This window comes from Microtus pennsylvanicus, chromosome 10 (assembly GCF_037038515.1).
Source record: "Microtus pennsylvanicus isolate mMicPen1 chromosome 10, mMicPen1.hap1, whole genome shotgun sequence".
In the NCBI taxonomy this organism is placed as follows: domain Eukaryota; kingdom Metazoa; phylum Chordata; class Mammalia; order Rodentia; family Cricetidae; genus Microtus; species Microtus pennsylvanicus.
The window spans coordinates 82,544,063-82,560,481 of record NC_134588.1 but is presented as its reverse complement, the minus strand read 5'-3'; the positions used below and the strand labels follow the sequence as shown (position 1 = coordinate 82,560,481).

The 16,419-nt window shown below is 45.2% G+C and overlaps 1 protein-coding gene across 3 annotated transcripts; it reads right to left on the bottom strand.

Moving 5' to 3' along the window:
- Positions 1-226: 226 nt before the first annotated feature.
- Tmem254 (transmembrane protein 254) lies at positions 227-9,702 on the bottom strand. 3 transcript variants are annotated; one of them, XM_075988804.1, is made up of 4 exons: positions 9,412-9,696; positions 7,518-7,621; positions 7,259-7,318; positions 227-6,489 (listed from the first exon to the last, which is right to left on the bottom strand). In XM_075988804.1, exons 1-4 carry the CDS (start codon positions 9,496-9,498, stop codon positions 6,369-6,371), a joined length of 372 nt encoding a protein of 123 aa, XP_075844919.1. In that variant the 5' UTR covers positions 9,499-9,696; the 3' UTR covers positions 227-6,368. The 3 variants fall into 3 exon arrangements, with proteins under 3 accessions (XP_075844919.1, XP_075844918.1, XP_075844921.1); XM_075988803.1 differs by lacking the exon at positions 9,412-9,696 and adding an exon at positions 9,159-9,399; XM_075988806.1 differs by lacking the exon at positions 227-6,489 and having other exon boundaries at positions 7,255-7,318; positions 9,412-9,702.
- Positions 9,703-16,419: the final 6,717 nt, after the last annotated feature.

Sequence of the window (16,419 nt, the reverse complement as noted above, 5' to 3'; positions counted from 1 at the left end):
TCCATGTGCATGATGAAATAGGTGACGGGTGATGGGCCCAATCTTGAGCAGGCCACTACAGCTTCAATGAATCCACAATGTCGTGTCCAGAAGAGACTGGTTCACAGCGCTCCTCCCCATCCTCCAGCTGTTCCATTCTTGACAGCTTGTTTGGAGATTCTTGCAGGGGAATATGCTGCTTAGCTTCTTGTCTATTGCTATGAACAGACACCATGACCAAGGCAACTTATAGAAGAAAGTATTTAATTTGGGGACTCACTGTTCCAGAAGGTTGGAATACAAAATCACGAGGTAGGGAGCATGGAATAGAAGCTGGGAGCTTATATGCTGAGAAAACAAAAAGAGCCATTGAAGGTGGGGTGGGGGAGAACATAAATTGATAATGGCCTGGACTTGTTAAACCTCAAAGCTAACCCCCTCCAACACACCTCCTCCAATAAGGCCACACCTCCTAATCCTTCCCTAATAGTTCTACCAACTAGGAGCTAAGCATCCACATTTATGAGCCTTACCTCAAGACCCAGCAATACTGCTGTTGGGTCTATACCCAAAAGATGCTCAATCATACCACAAGGATATGTGCTCAACTATGTTCATAGCAGCATTATTTGTTATAGCCAGAACCTGGAAACAACCTAGATGCCCCTCAACCGAAGAATGGATAAAGAAAATGTGGTACATTTACACAATGGAGTACTACACAGCGGTAAAATATAATGACATCTTGAAATTTACAGGCAAATGAATAGATCTAGAAAAAAACATACTGAGTGAGGTAACCCACACTCAGAAAGACAAATATAATACATATTCACTCATAAGTGGCTTTTAGACATAAAGCAATGAAAAACCAGCCTACAGGCCACAACCCCAGAGAAACTAGATAATAAAGAAGACTCTAAGAGAGACGTATACAAATCTACACATGAAGGTGAAAAAGACAAAATCTCCTGAGTAAATTGGGAGCATGGGGGTCATGAGAGAGGGTAGAAATGGAGTGGGGAGGAAGGGAGGAGTGGAGAAAATGTATAGCTCAATAAAAACAATAAAAATACCAACAAATTTATAAGCCTATGGTAGCCATTCTCATTCAAACCACCACACTGATTCTCCTCTATTTCAGAAAGGTCTCCACCAAGAGTACAGCTTAGAGAGGAACACACACGGAGCTACAAGGAAGGTGGCACTCTCCTAGCCAGCCAGATCAGCTGACTAAATCCTGACAACCAATGGGGTAGCAGATGTCAAAATCAGGTTGCCTTCACATCCATGGCTCTTTCGTTCTATCTGTACCCTTTTCCTTAATTCTAGGGATGGTTACCTATAACACCTCGTGGGGTATTTTATGACAGAGTTTCTGGCCATTTTTGTCCATAAAAGGTGACATTTCTTTTTGTCTTTTCCATTACATTAGGGATTGTCTGCTATGCACATTTTAACTTACCCCTTAACTAAGCAGGAGGGTGGGAATAAACTGAGATGGGCAGGAGGGAAGCTAGACTTCTCCAAGCACACTTATGGTATAGTTTTGCCTTGGAGGCATTATCAGCATCATGTATATCAAGGATGCACTATGGAGAAAAGAAGTCCAGGGAAGAGTAAACCTAAAAGGCAATTGCCAATTACTAAGCAAACTTAAAACCCTCTGAACAACAATAGCACATTCAGAAGAAACAAAAAAGGACTCAGATGCAAGTCTAAAGACCGCAGAGGCCGTGGCTGTTTGTAGCGATGCTGGCTGAGCGCAGTGTGCTTCCAAAATTGTGTGTAGTGAGTCAGCATGGTGACTGACGCAGGGTTCTTGCGTTGGTAGCAGAAGCATTTTAGATGGATCTGTGAATAGCATCCTGTTAGATGCTATTGCTACTACTGAAAGGGCCACCCTGACAACTATTATGTCCTACAGCAACTTGAGGGATGTGACTAGAAAGTATTTTGTAAAGTTCTCAGCTTGGGTTTTCCATGTGTCAGTCTACACTGGTTACTAGCATTCTGCCTCCAGTTCTAGAAATCATCCGTGTAGGGAGGTGGAGAGGAATTCGAATTGCTCTGCCTTAGTTTTGGAAACCTATGCATTCTCTTGCTCCTACTGTTTCTTCTTGCTTGTTTTTTTTTTTTTTTTTTTTGAGATAAGGTCTATCACATAGTTCTAGTTGTCCTGGAACTCACAGAGATCCACCTGCAAGTGTTGAGATCCCATTGCTGAGACTCAAGGTGTGGCACTACCTTTAATTAAAGGTGTAATGGTCTGTCCTGTCCCTTTAAGAGACAAGCAGAAAAGAAAATTGCTTGCCTGGGGTAAGGTGGGAAGGAGTGGGCATGCTTGTCTCTTAAAGGGACAGAACAGACCATTACAAAAGGCACTATGGTTCCTGTTTCTGTGGGTTTCACCTTGGTAGGAATTTACTTAGTTTCTTCGGGGATAATGGTTTCCTTGAGACATATAGCTGGATATGGTGGTGCACGCCAGTAGGCCTGGCACTCTGGAGGATGAGGTAGGAAGACTGTTGTGAGTTCAAATCGAGTTTGGGCTACATAATGAATACCAGGCCAACCATAGTTACAGAGAAAGGCTCTATCAAATCCCTGACCCCAGGATGGCGGAGCGGGGTGTGTGTGCAGGAAGCTTTGTATAGACTCTATCCACCAGATCGGATCCTGTCTCCTGATGCTGAGATGTAGCTGCCATGGACACACCAAGCCCTGCTCTGCTGAGAGTGGATTCCTTTCTTGGTGGAGGCACAGAGTTGAACACAAAACTTTAGAAATCAAATCAATTCCCAGAGTCTGTCTAGTGTTCTGGAAAAGTGCTCTTCAGGAAAAGCTAGCAAAATGAAGTGTTAACAGCAGTATGCAACCCAAACCAACTTGGTTACAAATCTCTTTTACCTAAATGCAATACTTGGTTCCAAAACATAAGGCTGAGATGCATTTGCAAGAGTCTACAACCTTTCAGGGTGAGTCTTCACTTGGGGGCTTTCCTGGCCTGTGGTGTTTCTTGTAAATGTTTGCCAATGTAAGCAAATTGCCTCACCCCGTTACTGAAGCGAAAGGAGGAATTGCTCTGAGAATAGTTGGGTCTTGTGGGGAAAGAGCTGTAAAGACTCCGAGAGTTGACAGGACAGAATAGTTAGTGATTCTTCCCAACCAGTTAGCACTATTCGGCTATGCGTAGTTAGCACTAGTCAGCTACACACAGTTAGCACTAATCAGGCATACACAGTGAATGGGGAAGCGGAAGTAGCAGGCTGGATAATCCCTAGGTGAGTCTCACCAGAACGGAGTGATGGTGAGACTAAGCCAGAGCTGGACAGATGACTGAGCAGGAATGTGTGAGGGGAACCAGGTTTCCCAGGGAGGACCCACACAGAGGGGTGCTGCTGATAGGAGCAGTCTTGTCCAGAGCTGGACAGATGACTGAGCAGGAATGTGTGAGGGAAACCAGGTTTCCCAGGGAGGACCCACACAGAGGGGTGCTGCTGATAGGAGCAGTCTTGGGCTCTTCTGTGGCCGAGCGCACTAAACGGGCTCAACAGGTTTCACATGGAGAAAGTTACGCACGGAGCACAGTGAGATGGGTTTGTAGTTTCGGTCTGCGCCCCTGAAGGGTTACCGTTGATGAAGTAGGGCTGGAGCTGAGTACGAGGGGAAAGGAAAGATAAGAAGTAGCTTGAAGTGAAGGAGCAACCCGGCAGTGACATTAGCATTAGCATTCAATGCCCTAAGCATTGAAGGACCAGGAAGAGTGGAGCCAAAAATCTAGGTTAGCTGGTTCAGTGACTCTGTTCCAGGAACTAGCTGACCATAAAGTTAGATTATAATCTTGAGAACAATCTTGAGAAACTGGGGAGTTACCCCCTTGTGATTATCACTGGTATTTTTAGAATTTTCCAATGTCGTCCTCCCTACCCCCTTTGGGTTGTGTTTTCTTCCCCTAAATACCCCTTCTCCCAGCTACTTGGGGTTGAACTCCTCTACCCCTGCGTGGGAAATGACTCTCAGCCCCAGTGCACTGGTTCCTGTCAATAAACCTCGTGTGATTGCAGCAAGGACAGTCTCTCATGAATTCTTGGGGGGTCGTGCTATCCTAAGACTTGAGTGAGAATCTCCCTACTCTGGGGATCTTTCAGTAACCCAACCATAAGCTGGGTAGGGTCACTGTTAGGAATTTTTCCTAACGCAAGCTCTATGCCAATGCAAATTCCCAATCAAGCTGTAATGAGTATGGAAACAGATTCCTCTGAATGAATAAAGGGGAATCTGTAGTGTAGATAGAGCAGGAAATTTATAGAATAAGAATAAATTTAATTTGGTGTAGTGTAAAAGCATTTCTTCTTGTGTGTGGTGTGGAAAATTACTAAGGTGAAATATTAAGAGAACATTTGCCCGCTTGAAGGTTGCCACACCCATCTGGCCTACCAGATGGGGGAGGCTGCACCCAGCAACTTTGGTAACGAAGTAATCTTGCCACACAAGAGGAACCCCCCACCCTTCTGTGGTCAGTCAATACTGATAACCTAGGACACCTGGTTATCGGAAGGATCAAACGAGGGGCAGTTTTGAATTGGAATAAAAGGGAGGCTGAAGCAGGACAGTTATCTCACTTCTCACAATGGCTCTGGCATCAGGCCTCCGTGGAGAGATCCTCCAAGCCTGCCTCCCTTAAAGCAGAAATATTAAACACCTTGCCTAAACATTTAATGCTCTGTCTCCCGAGTCAGAGCTTCGTCTCCCGAAAACAGACATTTAATGCCTTGCATCCCGAATGCAAAGCCTCATTCCCTGAGAATGGACATTGAAGGTCTGTCTCTCAAGAACAGACTAGATACTCTGCCTTTCACAATGCTTTGCCATCCCGAGAGCAAAGAGCTAAAAGCCTTGTCTCCCGAGACTCAGTCACCCGAAAAGCCAAGTCCAAGGCCCTACATTCTGACATCGGAACCTTATCTCCCAAGTGCAGACTAACGGGGTCAAGAGTCGATCTACGCTACCCAGCCCCCAATGCGGATAAGAGCCCAGCCTGAAGAAATTCAAAAAGCCCTTTTTAAGCCAGGGAATACCAGGTCGTATGATGCTATTTCATGTGTGTATGAGATGTTAAGAGAAGAGCATACATGTGTTAATACCTATGTTTAGTGTGTGAAATGTTAAGAGATATTTTATGAATAACTGATAAGATTAGGAAGTGTTAATAGATAAGCTAAGGTTAAGAAGTGTTTTATAGATAAATAATAGATAAGCTGTATTAAGGTTAAGAAATGTTTTATGAATAAGTGATGTTAGATTAGGTTATGAATCGGTTTTATGTATTAGGTTTAGTAGGATTAATAATTGTGATATTGAAGTGCCTGTGTGTTGCCCATTATCAATCCCCCATGCCTATTAAGATTGTAACCCCCATTGATGCATTGGATATTGAAGCTGCTAGTAAAGAATCATTATAAAAACAATTCTCTTGCTTGGTCTGGTCACTAATCGCTCTCTGGGGAGAAGGACACAGAGTTCTCATAGATAATACTCGAAAAGAACCTGGAGCTGAAGTCCCCCAGCTCATAACACAAGCCAAATCAAAGCAAGCCAAATTAAGAAATATCTAGGTTTAATGGGATTCCTGCGCTCTCAGGTGGCCCTGAGGGGGAACCGGGAGGCCATGAGGAAGGAAAAAGGACCACGTGTTTCTCCTTTGGGAGCTCACATAAATACTCTGGGATTTGGAGTCCAGACCAATATAGCTTGCAGGCCTGGGGCCTGGGGGCTATGCTTCCAACTTAACAGTCACCTCCTCTGGTGCGTAACTTCAGGAAGGACACCCCCAATGTTCCTGACTCGGGCTCAGCAGGTCCCTTCAGTTTCTACGCCAGGCACTTGCTTTGTTTTTATCTTTCTCTGTAGCTGGAGAAATGGAAACAGGGTGCGGGGTGGGGTGGTGGCTCTGTGTGTGTGGATAAAATCCTGTTTCGTGGTGGATAAACTCATGTGGAACTGGTAATATGTGGAAGTTTTACTTTTTTTTTTTTTTACTTTATCTTAGTCCCAAACCAGGGGGAAAGGCAGGGGTGAACCTATAAAAAAAAAATAATCCAGTTTGTGTCTTAGCCAAAAGACACAAGAGGAAAGTGCCTTGGCCAAGGACCTCAGGAAAGAGGCCTAAGGCCTTCTCCAAGCAGGTCATCTGCAGAGCTGGAATGGCAGGGTCTTTCTTAAACAACAAATGGTCTATCCAAGTTTGATCAGAGCACCCCAAATAAGTGCAATTTAGACAGGTTTCTGTGACAGATCCTGCCTAGAAGGCAGAGAGGTCATCCTAGAAACCAGGACCCACAGAAAGGAGGACTTAAAGAAGTGGAAAGGAAACTTGGCTATCTCCTTCAATTGTGTTTTTTGTGCTTTGGTCGGTAAGCGATCAGGATGGAAAGAGAAGCTATGCCAAACAAGAAAGTCTGTAGGAACCAGAGGAGCTGGGCCTGGCCGTCTGTGATTCCTTTATGCCTGGAAAGGAGGAAATTTAAAAAAGAGAATTTTAATGTTGGTGCGAGGGGATTATTGTGTTCTACCTTTAGTTCCATTTACAATTCTGAAGTGCAGTACATGAGGATATGGTATGGGGGGCGTTTAATTTACATCAAACCACAGAATTATCTGAGGAGTTTTAGGAAAGTTACATATACTTGTGTAGAAGCAAGGTCTATCAGATCACAATCTCTGGATCTGGAAACCAGGTATGCATATTTCAAAACAGCTCCTCATGTGATTCTGTTTTGAAACTGGATTAAAAACCAACAGCCCAGATCAATAACTCAGTTCTTTCGCAAATTATAAGACAGAGTATTAACTGCTCTAGTTGGTTAGACACAGTTTTTGTTAAATAACTAAATAATTGCCAGGTGATGGTAGCCTCTGCCTTTAATTCCAGAAATCAGGGGGCAGAGGCAGGTGGATCTCTGTGAGTTCGAGGCCAGCCTGGTCTATAGAGTGAGTTCCAGGAAGGCTCTAAAGCTATACAGAGAAACTCCGTCTCGAAAAACAAAAAAAAAAGGGGGGGGGGAACCCAACTAAATAATTAATTGGTCAATGCAAGCAAACTACAACCATTCATCAAACATTTACCGACTACTTCTGTTCCAGGCTCAGTATTAGGTATAGGGATTCAGGCTGCAGGCTCTCAGCCTCAAAGTGTATAAATTATTTAGACATGGCTGCTCATGACTTATATCAAATACCAAGATGAAAGTGAGAAGTTCCTATGACAAAGACTTACTTGCACAATACCATGGCATATATGGACTCTCCCACATGAATCAGACAAGTAAGCCAATACCTGAAACAACAACAAAAAGCCGTCTTTTAGTGTAAGGTTATAGTAATTCACTAATTAACTCTAACACAGAAACTTTAAAAAGAAAGGCATCTCAACGCAAACTAGCATCTCTGTTAGCTACCTAAAGGTAATTGTAGGTCTTCCAGGTACCCAGAGAGCCTGGAGCCGCAGTGAGTGTCCATAACCTCCCTTTCCTTACCCATTTCTTAGGAGGGTGTGATGGTGGTCCACCAAGTACTTTGTAAAGGGACCCAGGGGTCCGAGGCTCTGATAAGGGACACTCTGAGGCCAGAAGACAACCCACTGAAAGAGAACCAGAGACACAGAGCATGTCCAGTAAATGATTATATTTAACAGCAACTGTGGAAGAATTATGATTCTACAAAAACAACTACAGACCAAAGAACACGAACAAACCATCCAGTCCTCCAGCACCAACTTTTATTCCTGAATAACAACTTAATTGTGAGATTTATGCTGAAGACAATTGCTTGAAGACAAACAACAACAACAACAAAAAACCAGAATCAGTGTCCAGGGTGACTGCTATTCTTTTTGTTTGTTTGTTTTTCGAGACAGGGTTTCTCTGTAGTTTTTGGAGCCTGTCCTGGAACTAGCTCTTGTAGACCAGGCTGGTCTCGAACTCACAGAGATCCGCCTGCCTCTGCCTCCCAAGAGTGCTGGGATTAAAGGCATGTGCTTTTCTTAATGGACGAGAGTAAAATGTTATTTTATGGATGTCGTTAGCCATTTATTAAAGAATTTGCATGCCTTGGCTAGGCTGCAGAAGTTACAGCCGGAGCAGATCTAGCCCCCAGTTTAATTTAGAACTGTTCTTTCACCTCTGGACCCCTAAAACTGAAATTTGAGCTGCAACAGCTTATTTGTATAAGGGTTCTGTAGCTGAGTTACCACCTTCTCAGCCTCTGCCGTGTAGTTTCTGTTATTACATGCCAACATTTGCAAAGACTATTACATTACATTATATATTTTATTATAGTCCTGTACATTTCTGTCAAGGATACCTTTACCTCTCTGTGGATGTTATTTCACAAAGTCCAGATGAAGCTAATATTATAACTGCATCTTTCCAAATGAAGGGAACTAAGGGGTTGTACTTGCCATCTCCACAATATCTGTTTGAACTAGAAAGGCTTCCTCCCTTCTATATCCGCTAGACGGGGACCTCAGAACAAAAATATATCCTTGAAATTTTTCAATTCACGCCTCTGCATATGGTGAAATTAGGGCAGGGGTGATCACACTAGACACCAACAACACTGTGGACATGACAATCTTTGGGTCTCCTGGAATATTTAAATAGCATTTCTTCATAATTATACCAATTGAGCCCAATCATCATCTTTCTTGTTATTCTTTAAATAAAATCTTTCTCAACTGGACAAAAGTTATTCTTCCTCTATGCAACTGTCTTCTTCCACATCCAGTTATATTCTCTCCTTTCCTTCTTACTAATTAAACCCTACCCATCCATTAAGTTTATCATCATTTTCCAAGCAGTTCAAACTTATTCAAACACTCTGCTTCGAATTTTATATTGAGTTGTTAGGTCTACGGAAATATACTAACTTCACATCACTCTTCCCTAAACGATAAAACTTGGTTAAACCTCAATGACAAGGAGGGAGAGGACGCCGGACCGGAACACCATCAACTAGAAGATCCCCAGTGCCCACCGAACTTCCGCGTACACCAGTAACCTAGGCAACCGCCGTTCGCTTGCACAGAAGCCACCCCCCCCCCCCCCCGCCTCCACCGCGCGCGCACTTCGCCCTCAGGGGTCTGCGGGCCAGAAGCGCCCGTGGATCCCAAACCTCACCGCGAAGTAGCCCAGCCCCAGGACGGTGATCAACGAGGGCCAGGGTCTGGCTGCACGAAAGTATGTAGCGGCGTCCCTGCGGACCTCAGACTTCGCCACCACCATCTTGAGAGCCCTAAACACCGGGTTGTGGGGCAAGACCTGCTTCCCACCCTCGTCCACGCAGGGCGAGCCGGGCGAGCCGGTTTCCCAGGCTTAGCTCGGGCACGCCAGTGCGACTGCGCCACCTGTGCCTGCTGCTTGCCGGCTTTACCGTGTAGTAGCTGAAGGAGACGGTGATGACTGTGAACCAGAACAGGCTGCCCCTTTGGAAGTAGCCTGCACCTGGCGCCGTCCCCATCGCTGTAGCGACTCCTCTGGGCTGTCTTTTACACCGGGCGAGGCAAGCGGCTTCCTGTGCACCAGACCCAGAAGGTTTCTGTTGCGGGTGACCCCAGGAATCCGGTGCAGGAGGCACCTCCCTATTTCAGCTAGAGTGGCTCCTGTTTTGCTGCCCTCATAATGGCGAGACTAGTTTCCGAGCCAGTCCAGTGAGACGTGCACCACGAGAAGTATTGCGCCTCCTCCTCATTTGTTTAATGGGTGGAGCCATACACCGCGGGCGGCCGACGGTATCAGGCTATCCCCCCCCCCCCCCCCCCAGTAAGCTTAGCCTGGTTCCTTAGCCTGTTCATACTACAAATAAAATACATCTTAGAAAAAGTAATTCTACCACATCTCTAATTTTGCCAGTTTATCAGCTGTGTGTGTTGCATTTTTATGGGACTCATTCATTTTGTCTTTTTGTTTTGCTTTTCGAGACAGGGTTTCTCTGTGTAGCTTTGATGCCTGTCAGTCATGGAACTAGCTCTTGTAGATCAGGCTGTCCTCGAACTCACAGAGATCCGCCTACCTCTGCCTCCTGAGTGCCCCCCCCCATTTTGTCTTGATGAAAGAAATTGGCAGGCATAGTTTAAAAGATTTATTTATTAATAATGTATATAGCATCTGCCTGCATGTATCCCTGCAGGCCAGAAGAGGGCACCAGATTTCATTATAGATGGTTGTAGGCCACCATGTGGTTGCTGGGAATTGAACTCAGGACCTCTGGAAGAACAGTCAATGCTCTTAACCTCTGAGTCATCTCTCAGCCCCCAAATTGGTATATTTTTTTAAATATTTATTTATTTAAAAATGTCCTTTTTTCATTTTACATGCCAATCCCAGTTCCTACTCCCTCTGCTCCTCCCGTTACCTCTACCTTACCCCCCATTTCACTTCCCATCCACTCCTCAGAAAGGGTAAGGCTTCCCATAGGGAGTCAACAAAGTCTAGCACATCACTTTGAGGCAGGACCAAGACCCTTCCCACTATATCTAGGCTGAGCAAAGTATCCCTCCAGAGAGAATGGGTTCCAAAAAGCCAGTACAAGCAGCAGGGATAAATCCTGGTCTCACTGTCATTGGCCCCACAATCTGCCCCAGTCATACAACTGTCACCCACATTCAGAGGGCCTAGTTTGGTCCTATGCTGGTTCCCTCTCTGTCAGGCTGCAGTTGGAAGGCTCCCATTAGCTCAGGGATACCGTTTCAGTGGGTGTCCCCATCATGATCTTGACCTCTTCGTATTCTCACTCCTCCCACTCTTCAGCTGGACTTTGGGACTTCAGCCCAGTGCTCTGCTGTGGGTCTCTGCCTCTGTTTCCATTAGTTGCTGGATAAAGGTTCTACGGTAACATTTAAGATAACAGGATGGTCATCAGTTTGACCACAGGGCAAGGCTAGTTCAGGCACCCTCTCCGTTATTGTTTAGGGTCTTAACTGAGGTCATCCTTGTGGATTTCTGGGAATTTCTCTAGAAATGGCACATTTTTTAAGTTGGTGCAATTGAAGTATGGTTTTAGACATTTAGACTTAACATCCTTTTTTTTTTGACAGAATTTTGCTATGTAGTCCTGGCTGGCATTGGCCTTTAATTTATAAAAATCTGCCTGCCTCTGCCTCCTGAGTGGGATTAAGGGCATATGTCACCAGGTGTAGACCCATTTAAGGTAAACTTTTACCATCACAAGATAATGAAACGCATTGATTTTATACCTGTTTTCTTTCTTTTGTTTTCTTCCTTCCTTCCTTCCTTCCTTCCTTTCTTTCTTTCTTTCTTTCTCTCTTTCTTTTTTCTTGTGTGTGTGTGTGTGTGTGTGTGTGTGTGTGTGTGTGTGTTTACATGTGGAAGTCAGAGGACAACTTGTCGGAGCTGATTTTCTACATTTCACTATGTAGGTTCCAGAGCTTGAACCCATGTAACCAGGCTTGGCAGTAGGTACATTTACTCATGAACCATCTTGCACGCCCCATTTAATTTTGTTTTAGTTAAAAAAATTAATTATAACATAAAACAATAGGGGCAATGAGGTTTTGTTGTTGTTTCTAGACAGGGTTTCTCTGTGTAGCCCTGGCTATCCTGGGAGCAGGAAAGTAACATCAAGAAAAGTCCTAAAGGGACTTGAGAGATTGATTGGCTGCTCTTTCAGAGGACCCAGATTCAAACCCTAGCACCCACAATACAGCTCACAACTGTCTATAATTCCAGTCTTATGGGATATGGTACCCTCATTTGGCTTCTCATGCCACCAGGCATGTGTTACACAAAGATGCATACAGGCAAAATACTCATACACATGAAATAAATAGTTCTTCTTTAAAAAAGAAAAAGTCCTTTTCAGTCTCCCTCTTAAAGAAGCAGCTTCTGCCCCCCCCCATCTCCCTTTCCCCCTTCTGTCCACCCCCCCCTCTCTGTCCCTCTCTCTATCTGTCTCTGTCTCTCTGCACACTGACTTCCCCAGGCCTGTACACACTACCTCTAATAAACTCCTAAGAAGGAAAAAAAAGAAAGAAAGAAGCCGGGCAGTGGTGGCGCATGCCTTTAATCCCAGCACTCGGGAGGCAGAGGCAGGCGGATCTCTGTCAGTTCGAGGCCAGCCTAGTCTACCAAGTGAATTCCAGGATAGGCTCCAAAACTACAGAAAAACTGTGTCTCAAAAAGAAAAACAAACAAACAAAAAAAAAACAAAAACAGAAGAGCTTGCATCACACAATGTTGTGTTGTGGGGCTGAACACAGTCTGTGGGGTGTTTTTCAAAAGGTTGAAGAACTTGGTGGATGCCCACAAAAGCCTAGCCTCAGAGAGTGGGGGAGAAGGGAATGGAGGGGGATGGAGACATTGGCCACCACAATTGATGACTTAGGAGCATTAAAAAAGATTGAGCAATTTGAAACAGATTTTTTTTTTTTTGGCATCATTCTTTGCCAGTGATGCCTAAATAATGGAGTGAGAGAGAGGAGGGGCAGACTGGAACTGAAGAGATGGTAAGACAGTAGGCACAGAGGGTTTCTGCTCCTGGGGTTTCCTGGCAGCAGCTTGAGGTAGAAGGGACAGGACAGGTCACCCCTAAGTGGGAACTCAGGATGCTGAGAGAAAATGACAGCAAACAGCAACATACCTGTCTGGAACTTTGAATTTTGGGGAAGAAAACAAATGCTAGAAGAAGCATAGGTTTACCCTACATCTTGTTTTTGGGTAGAACAATTCAGCAGATAAAATCCTTGCACAGGCCTTTAATCCCAGCGCTTGCGAGGAGGAGACAGGTCGGTCTCTATGAGTTTGAGGCCAACATAGAGAGTTCCAGAATAGCCAGGGATATACAGTGAAACTGTTTCAAAAAAAAGAAGAAAGAAAGAAAAAGAAAAAAGATCCTTGTTGTAGGACCAGATTTTTCTCATACACTCACCAAACAGGCCCAGAAGACTGGGGCTGGGACTCAGTGTCTAGGGCTTACCTGATGCAAGGTTTGGATGTTTGAATCATGCATAATGTATACACTTTCCAGTTCAAAAGAAAAGCAAGCTACTTGTATTGCTTTCCACATTTACTACAAGCTAATGTGTTTTGGTTGGTTGGGGTGGGAACACGCTTTGGATAGAGGAGAGAATTAATCATCTGTGGCCCACGTCCAAGATGGGAAGTTGGGTGGGGGTAGGGATGGCTAGATCAAGCCATCTGTTTTTCTTTATAATTTATTTCTGTCTGGCCCCCCAATCCTCTAGTAGCTCAGATGACCTTGAGTTTCTGATCCTCCCGCTCCTGCTTCCTGAGTACTGGGATTCTCAATAGGTGCCCTCACAGCCACTTTATGCTGGGGCTGGGTTTGAGCCCTCGGCCCTGTGTACTTAGGTGAGCACTCTGTCCCCTGAGCCACTTCTCTAGTCCCTCCCCACTTTTACGGTTGACTTTTTCTCTCTGGCTGACTAGTGATTCTTGTGGAGTTCTACTTCTTGCTGTCAGCACCATCTCCCTCCTCAACTTCAGCTGCCTTTGTCAGCAGCTGCCTCAGCCTCACGGTGCCTTTCTTTCTCTGTGTCCTCTTTCTCCCCTTCTTTTTTCCTTCTTCGTTTACTGCCTTGCCTGCCTGCCAGCTGGGACCGCTCTCTTTCTCTTTTTTTTTTTTTTTTTTGGTTTTTCGAGACAGGGTTTCTCTGTGGTTTTGGAGCCTGTCCTGGAACTAGCTCTTGTAGACCAGGCTGGTCTCGAACTCACAGAGATCCGCCTGCCTCTGCCTCCCAAGTGCTGGGATTAAAGGCGTGCGCCACCACCGCCCGGCTCTTTCTCTTTTATTATGTTTTTGAGACAGAATATCTCTGTGTAGCCCTGGCTGTCCTGGAACTCACTCTGTAGACCAGGCTGACCCCAAACTAATAGAAATCTACCTGGCCTCTGCTTCCTTAGTGCTGGCATTAAAGGCGTGTCCCACCAGGTCTGGCTTGAGACATCTCTTCTCTCTCTGCCTATAAGCTTTTGGAGATGATCTAGGAGATTGGTAGTGTGTCCCGGGCTTCCTCCGGCACAGTGGGGCATGCCAGAGCTTTAAACGACAGTGTTTGTGGAGACTGGAGGGAAAGCCATGAGAGTCCAGCGCGCGCTCTCACAGGAGGAGGCTGCTCGAAGCAGGTAGCAACCTGGGAATAAAGATGAGCCAGCTTTCTGGAGAAGCATCATTTTGGTCTCTCTCAGCGCATCTCTAGCATCATCCCACCCCCATCTATCCCAGTGAACATGGTGCTGCTCCCAGAGCAATGGTTGAGGTCCCTAAGCAGACAGCACAGGACCACTACAGCCACTGCTCTTGAGCGGTGCTGCACAGGACGTCATGATCTGTTCACTGGTGTGTTCCTTTAACCTCAGCTTCATTATGGCTACCGAACATGATCCATCCTGAAATCAAGCCGGAAACTCAGAGCTCCAACCTAACCTCGCTCCTCTGCGACTCCTGCCATTAACTTGCTCAGTTAAAAACATTATTTCTTTTTTTAAAAAAAATTTATTTATTTATTTATTTATTATGTATACAATTTTCTGTGTGTATGCCTGAAGGCCGGAAGAGGGCACCAGATCTCATTACAGATGGTTGTGAGCCACCACGTGGTTGCTGGTAATTGAACTCAGGACTTTTGGAAGAGCAGGCAATGCTCTTAACTACTGAGCCATTTCTCCAGCCCAAAACATTATTTCTGATCGGTGGTGGTGGCACATGTCTTTAGTTCCAGAGCTCTGGAGGTAGAGTTCGAGCCTCAGCTTTCTGAGTAGATAGGAATTGTAAGTGTCCATTTTCCCCATTCCTGCTTAGAACTAAAGGTTAAGATGGGAGGAGTCAGTAGGAGCATCAGGAATTTAAGGTCATCTTCAGCTACGTGGGATGGGGTGGGGGGCGGGAATTGAGGCTAACCTGGGCTACAAGAGATACACAGAAACCAAACAATTCAGCCGGGCGGTGGTGGTGCACACCTTTAATCCCAGCACTCGGGAGGCAGAGGCAGGCGTATCTCTATGAGTTCGAGACCAGCCTGGTCTACAAGAGCTAGTTCCAGGACAGGCTCCAAAACCACAGAGAAACCCTGTCTCGAAAAGCCAAAAAAAAAAAAAAAAAAAAAAAAAAAGAAACCAAACAATTCAATGAGTCAGCTGGGCGGTGGTGGTGCACGCCTTTAATCCCAGCACTTGGGAGGCAGAGGCAGGAGGATTTCTGTGGGATCTCTGTGAGTTCTAGGCCAGCCTGGTTGACAAGAGCTAGTTCCAGGACAGGATCCAAAGCTACAGAGAAACCCTGTCTCAAAAAACCAAGACCAAAACAAACAAACAAAAAAACCCACAAGAGTCTTATAATGTCCTTTTCAATGTCACCATGGGCCCTCTATTGCCTATATTCTCAGTATTCATTTATTGAATGTCATGGACACTGTGAGCTAGACAGACTTTGGTTCTCACGTAGCTTTCACTAGTACTACATCAGTGGAATGTGGTAAGCTTGAGCTTCAAGGTCCTCAGCTCACTCTGGTCTAGGAGATCTACCCTCACTGCCTTCCAGCCTTGGCGGGAATAAAACAACGCCAACATTATAAAGATAACACAGGGATTAAATATGAAGATTCCTTTCGGTGTGTGTCTCAGGAACGCAAGGTGTGTTTGAAAAGGCAGTCCTGGGTGGAGAACAGGGCTGGGTCAAGGGTGGAGCCTTGTTTTGAGTGAAGATTTGGTGGGTTCTTTAGGGCGTTTCTGAGGAGGGGGCAGCCTTTGCTTATTTATTATTATTATATTATTATAGTTTTTTGAGACAGGGTTTCTCTGTAGCTTTGGAGCCTGGCACTTGCTCTGTAGACCAGGCTGATCTTGAACTCACAGAAATTCACCTTCCTCTGCCTCCTGAGTGCCGGGAGCTGGGATTAAAGGCGTGTGCCACCACCGCCGGGCTCTTCACTTATATAATTAGGGAAAAAAAAAGCTTCTTTTTTTTTTTATTTTCTGCAGCGAGCAAGGTTTGGGATTGGAAATTTCCCAAATGGCTTCCAAAGGTAAGTTCCTTGCATAGGGACCAAACTCTGGCTTTTGTAGCTGGCTATTTATCTACCCAGGAATCTCTAACCTTTGATATTTTGACGTATTTATCTACAGATGTGTTGGGCTGCATTCATCCCAGAACAGTCTGCCTACAAGTTGGGCACGACTGTATCTGGGCTTTTGTTTGTCTGTTTGTAGGGATGTGAGCTACCATTTCTCCTTTGTCTGTTTGTAGGTGTTGTTCCTTTGCCGAACTACAGTTCCCAGCATTCTCCTGGATACGGACATTTCCCAGAAGCCTTTGCATTCCCCGTTAAAAGCGAAGGTCTTTACGAGTTCGCTCTCTTTTCCCTTCCCCCCTTGTTCTCCTAGTGTTTCACACACCTGTACCTGC

What these genes read in the sequence shown, in the direction of transcription:
- Tmem254 (XM_075988803.1), bottom strand. Translation starts at nt 9,263, where the DNA reads ATGGTGGTGGCGAAGTCTGAGGTCCGCAGGGACGCCGCTACATACTTT. An exon ending in CACACCCTCCTAAGAAATGG is followed by an intron (nt 7,319 to 7,517) that starts GTAAGGAAAGGG and finishes TTGTTGTTTCAG; the next exon opens with GTATTGGCTTACTTGTCTGA. An exon ending in TATGCCATGGTATTGTGCAA is followed by an intron (nt 6,490 to 7,258) that starts GTAAGTCTTTGT and finishes CCTCCTTTCCAG; the next exon opens with GCATAAAGGAATCACAGACG.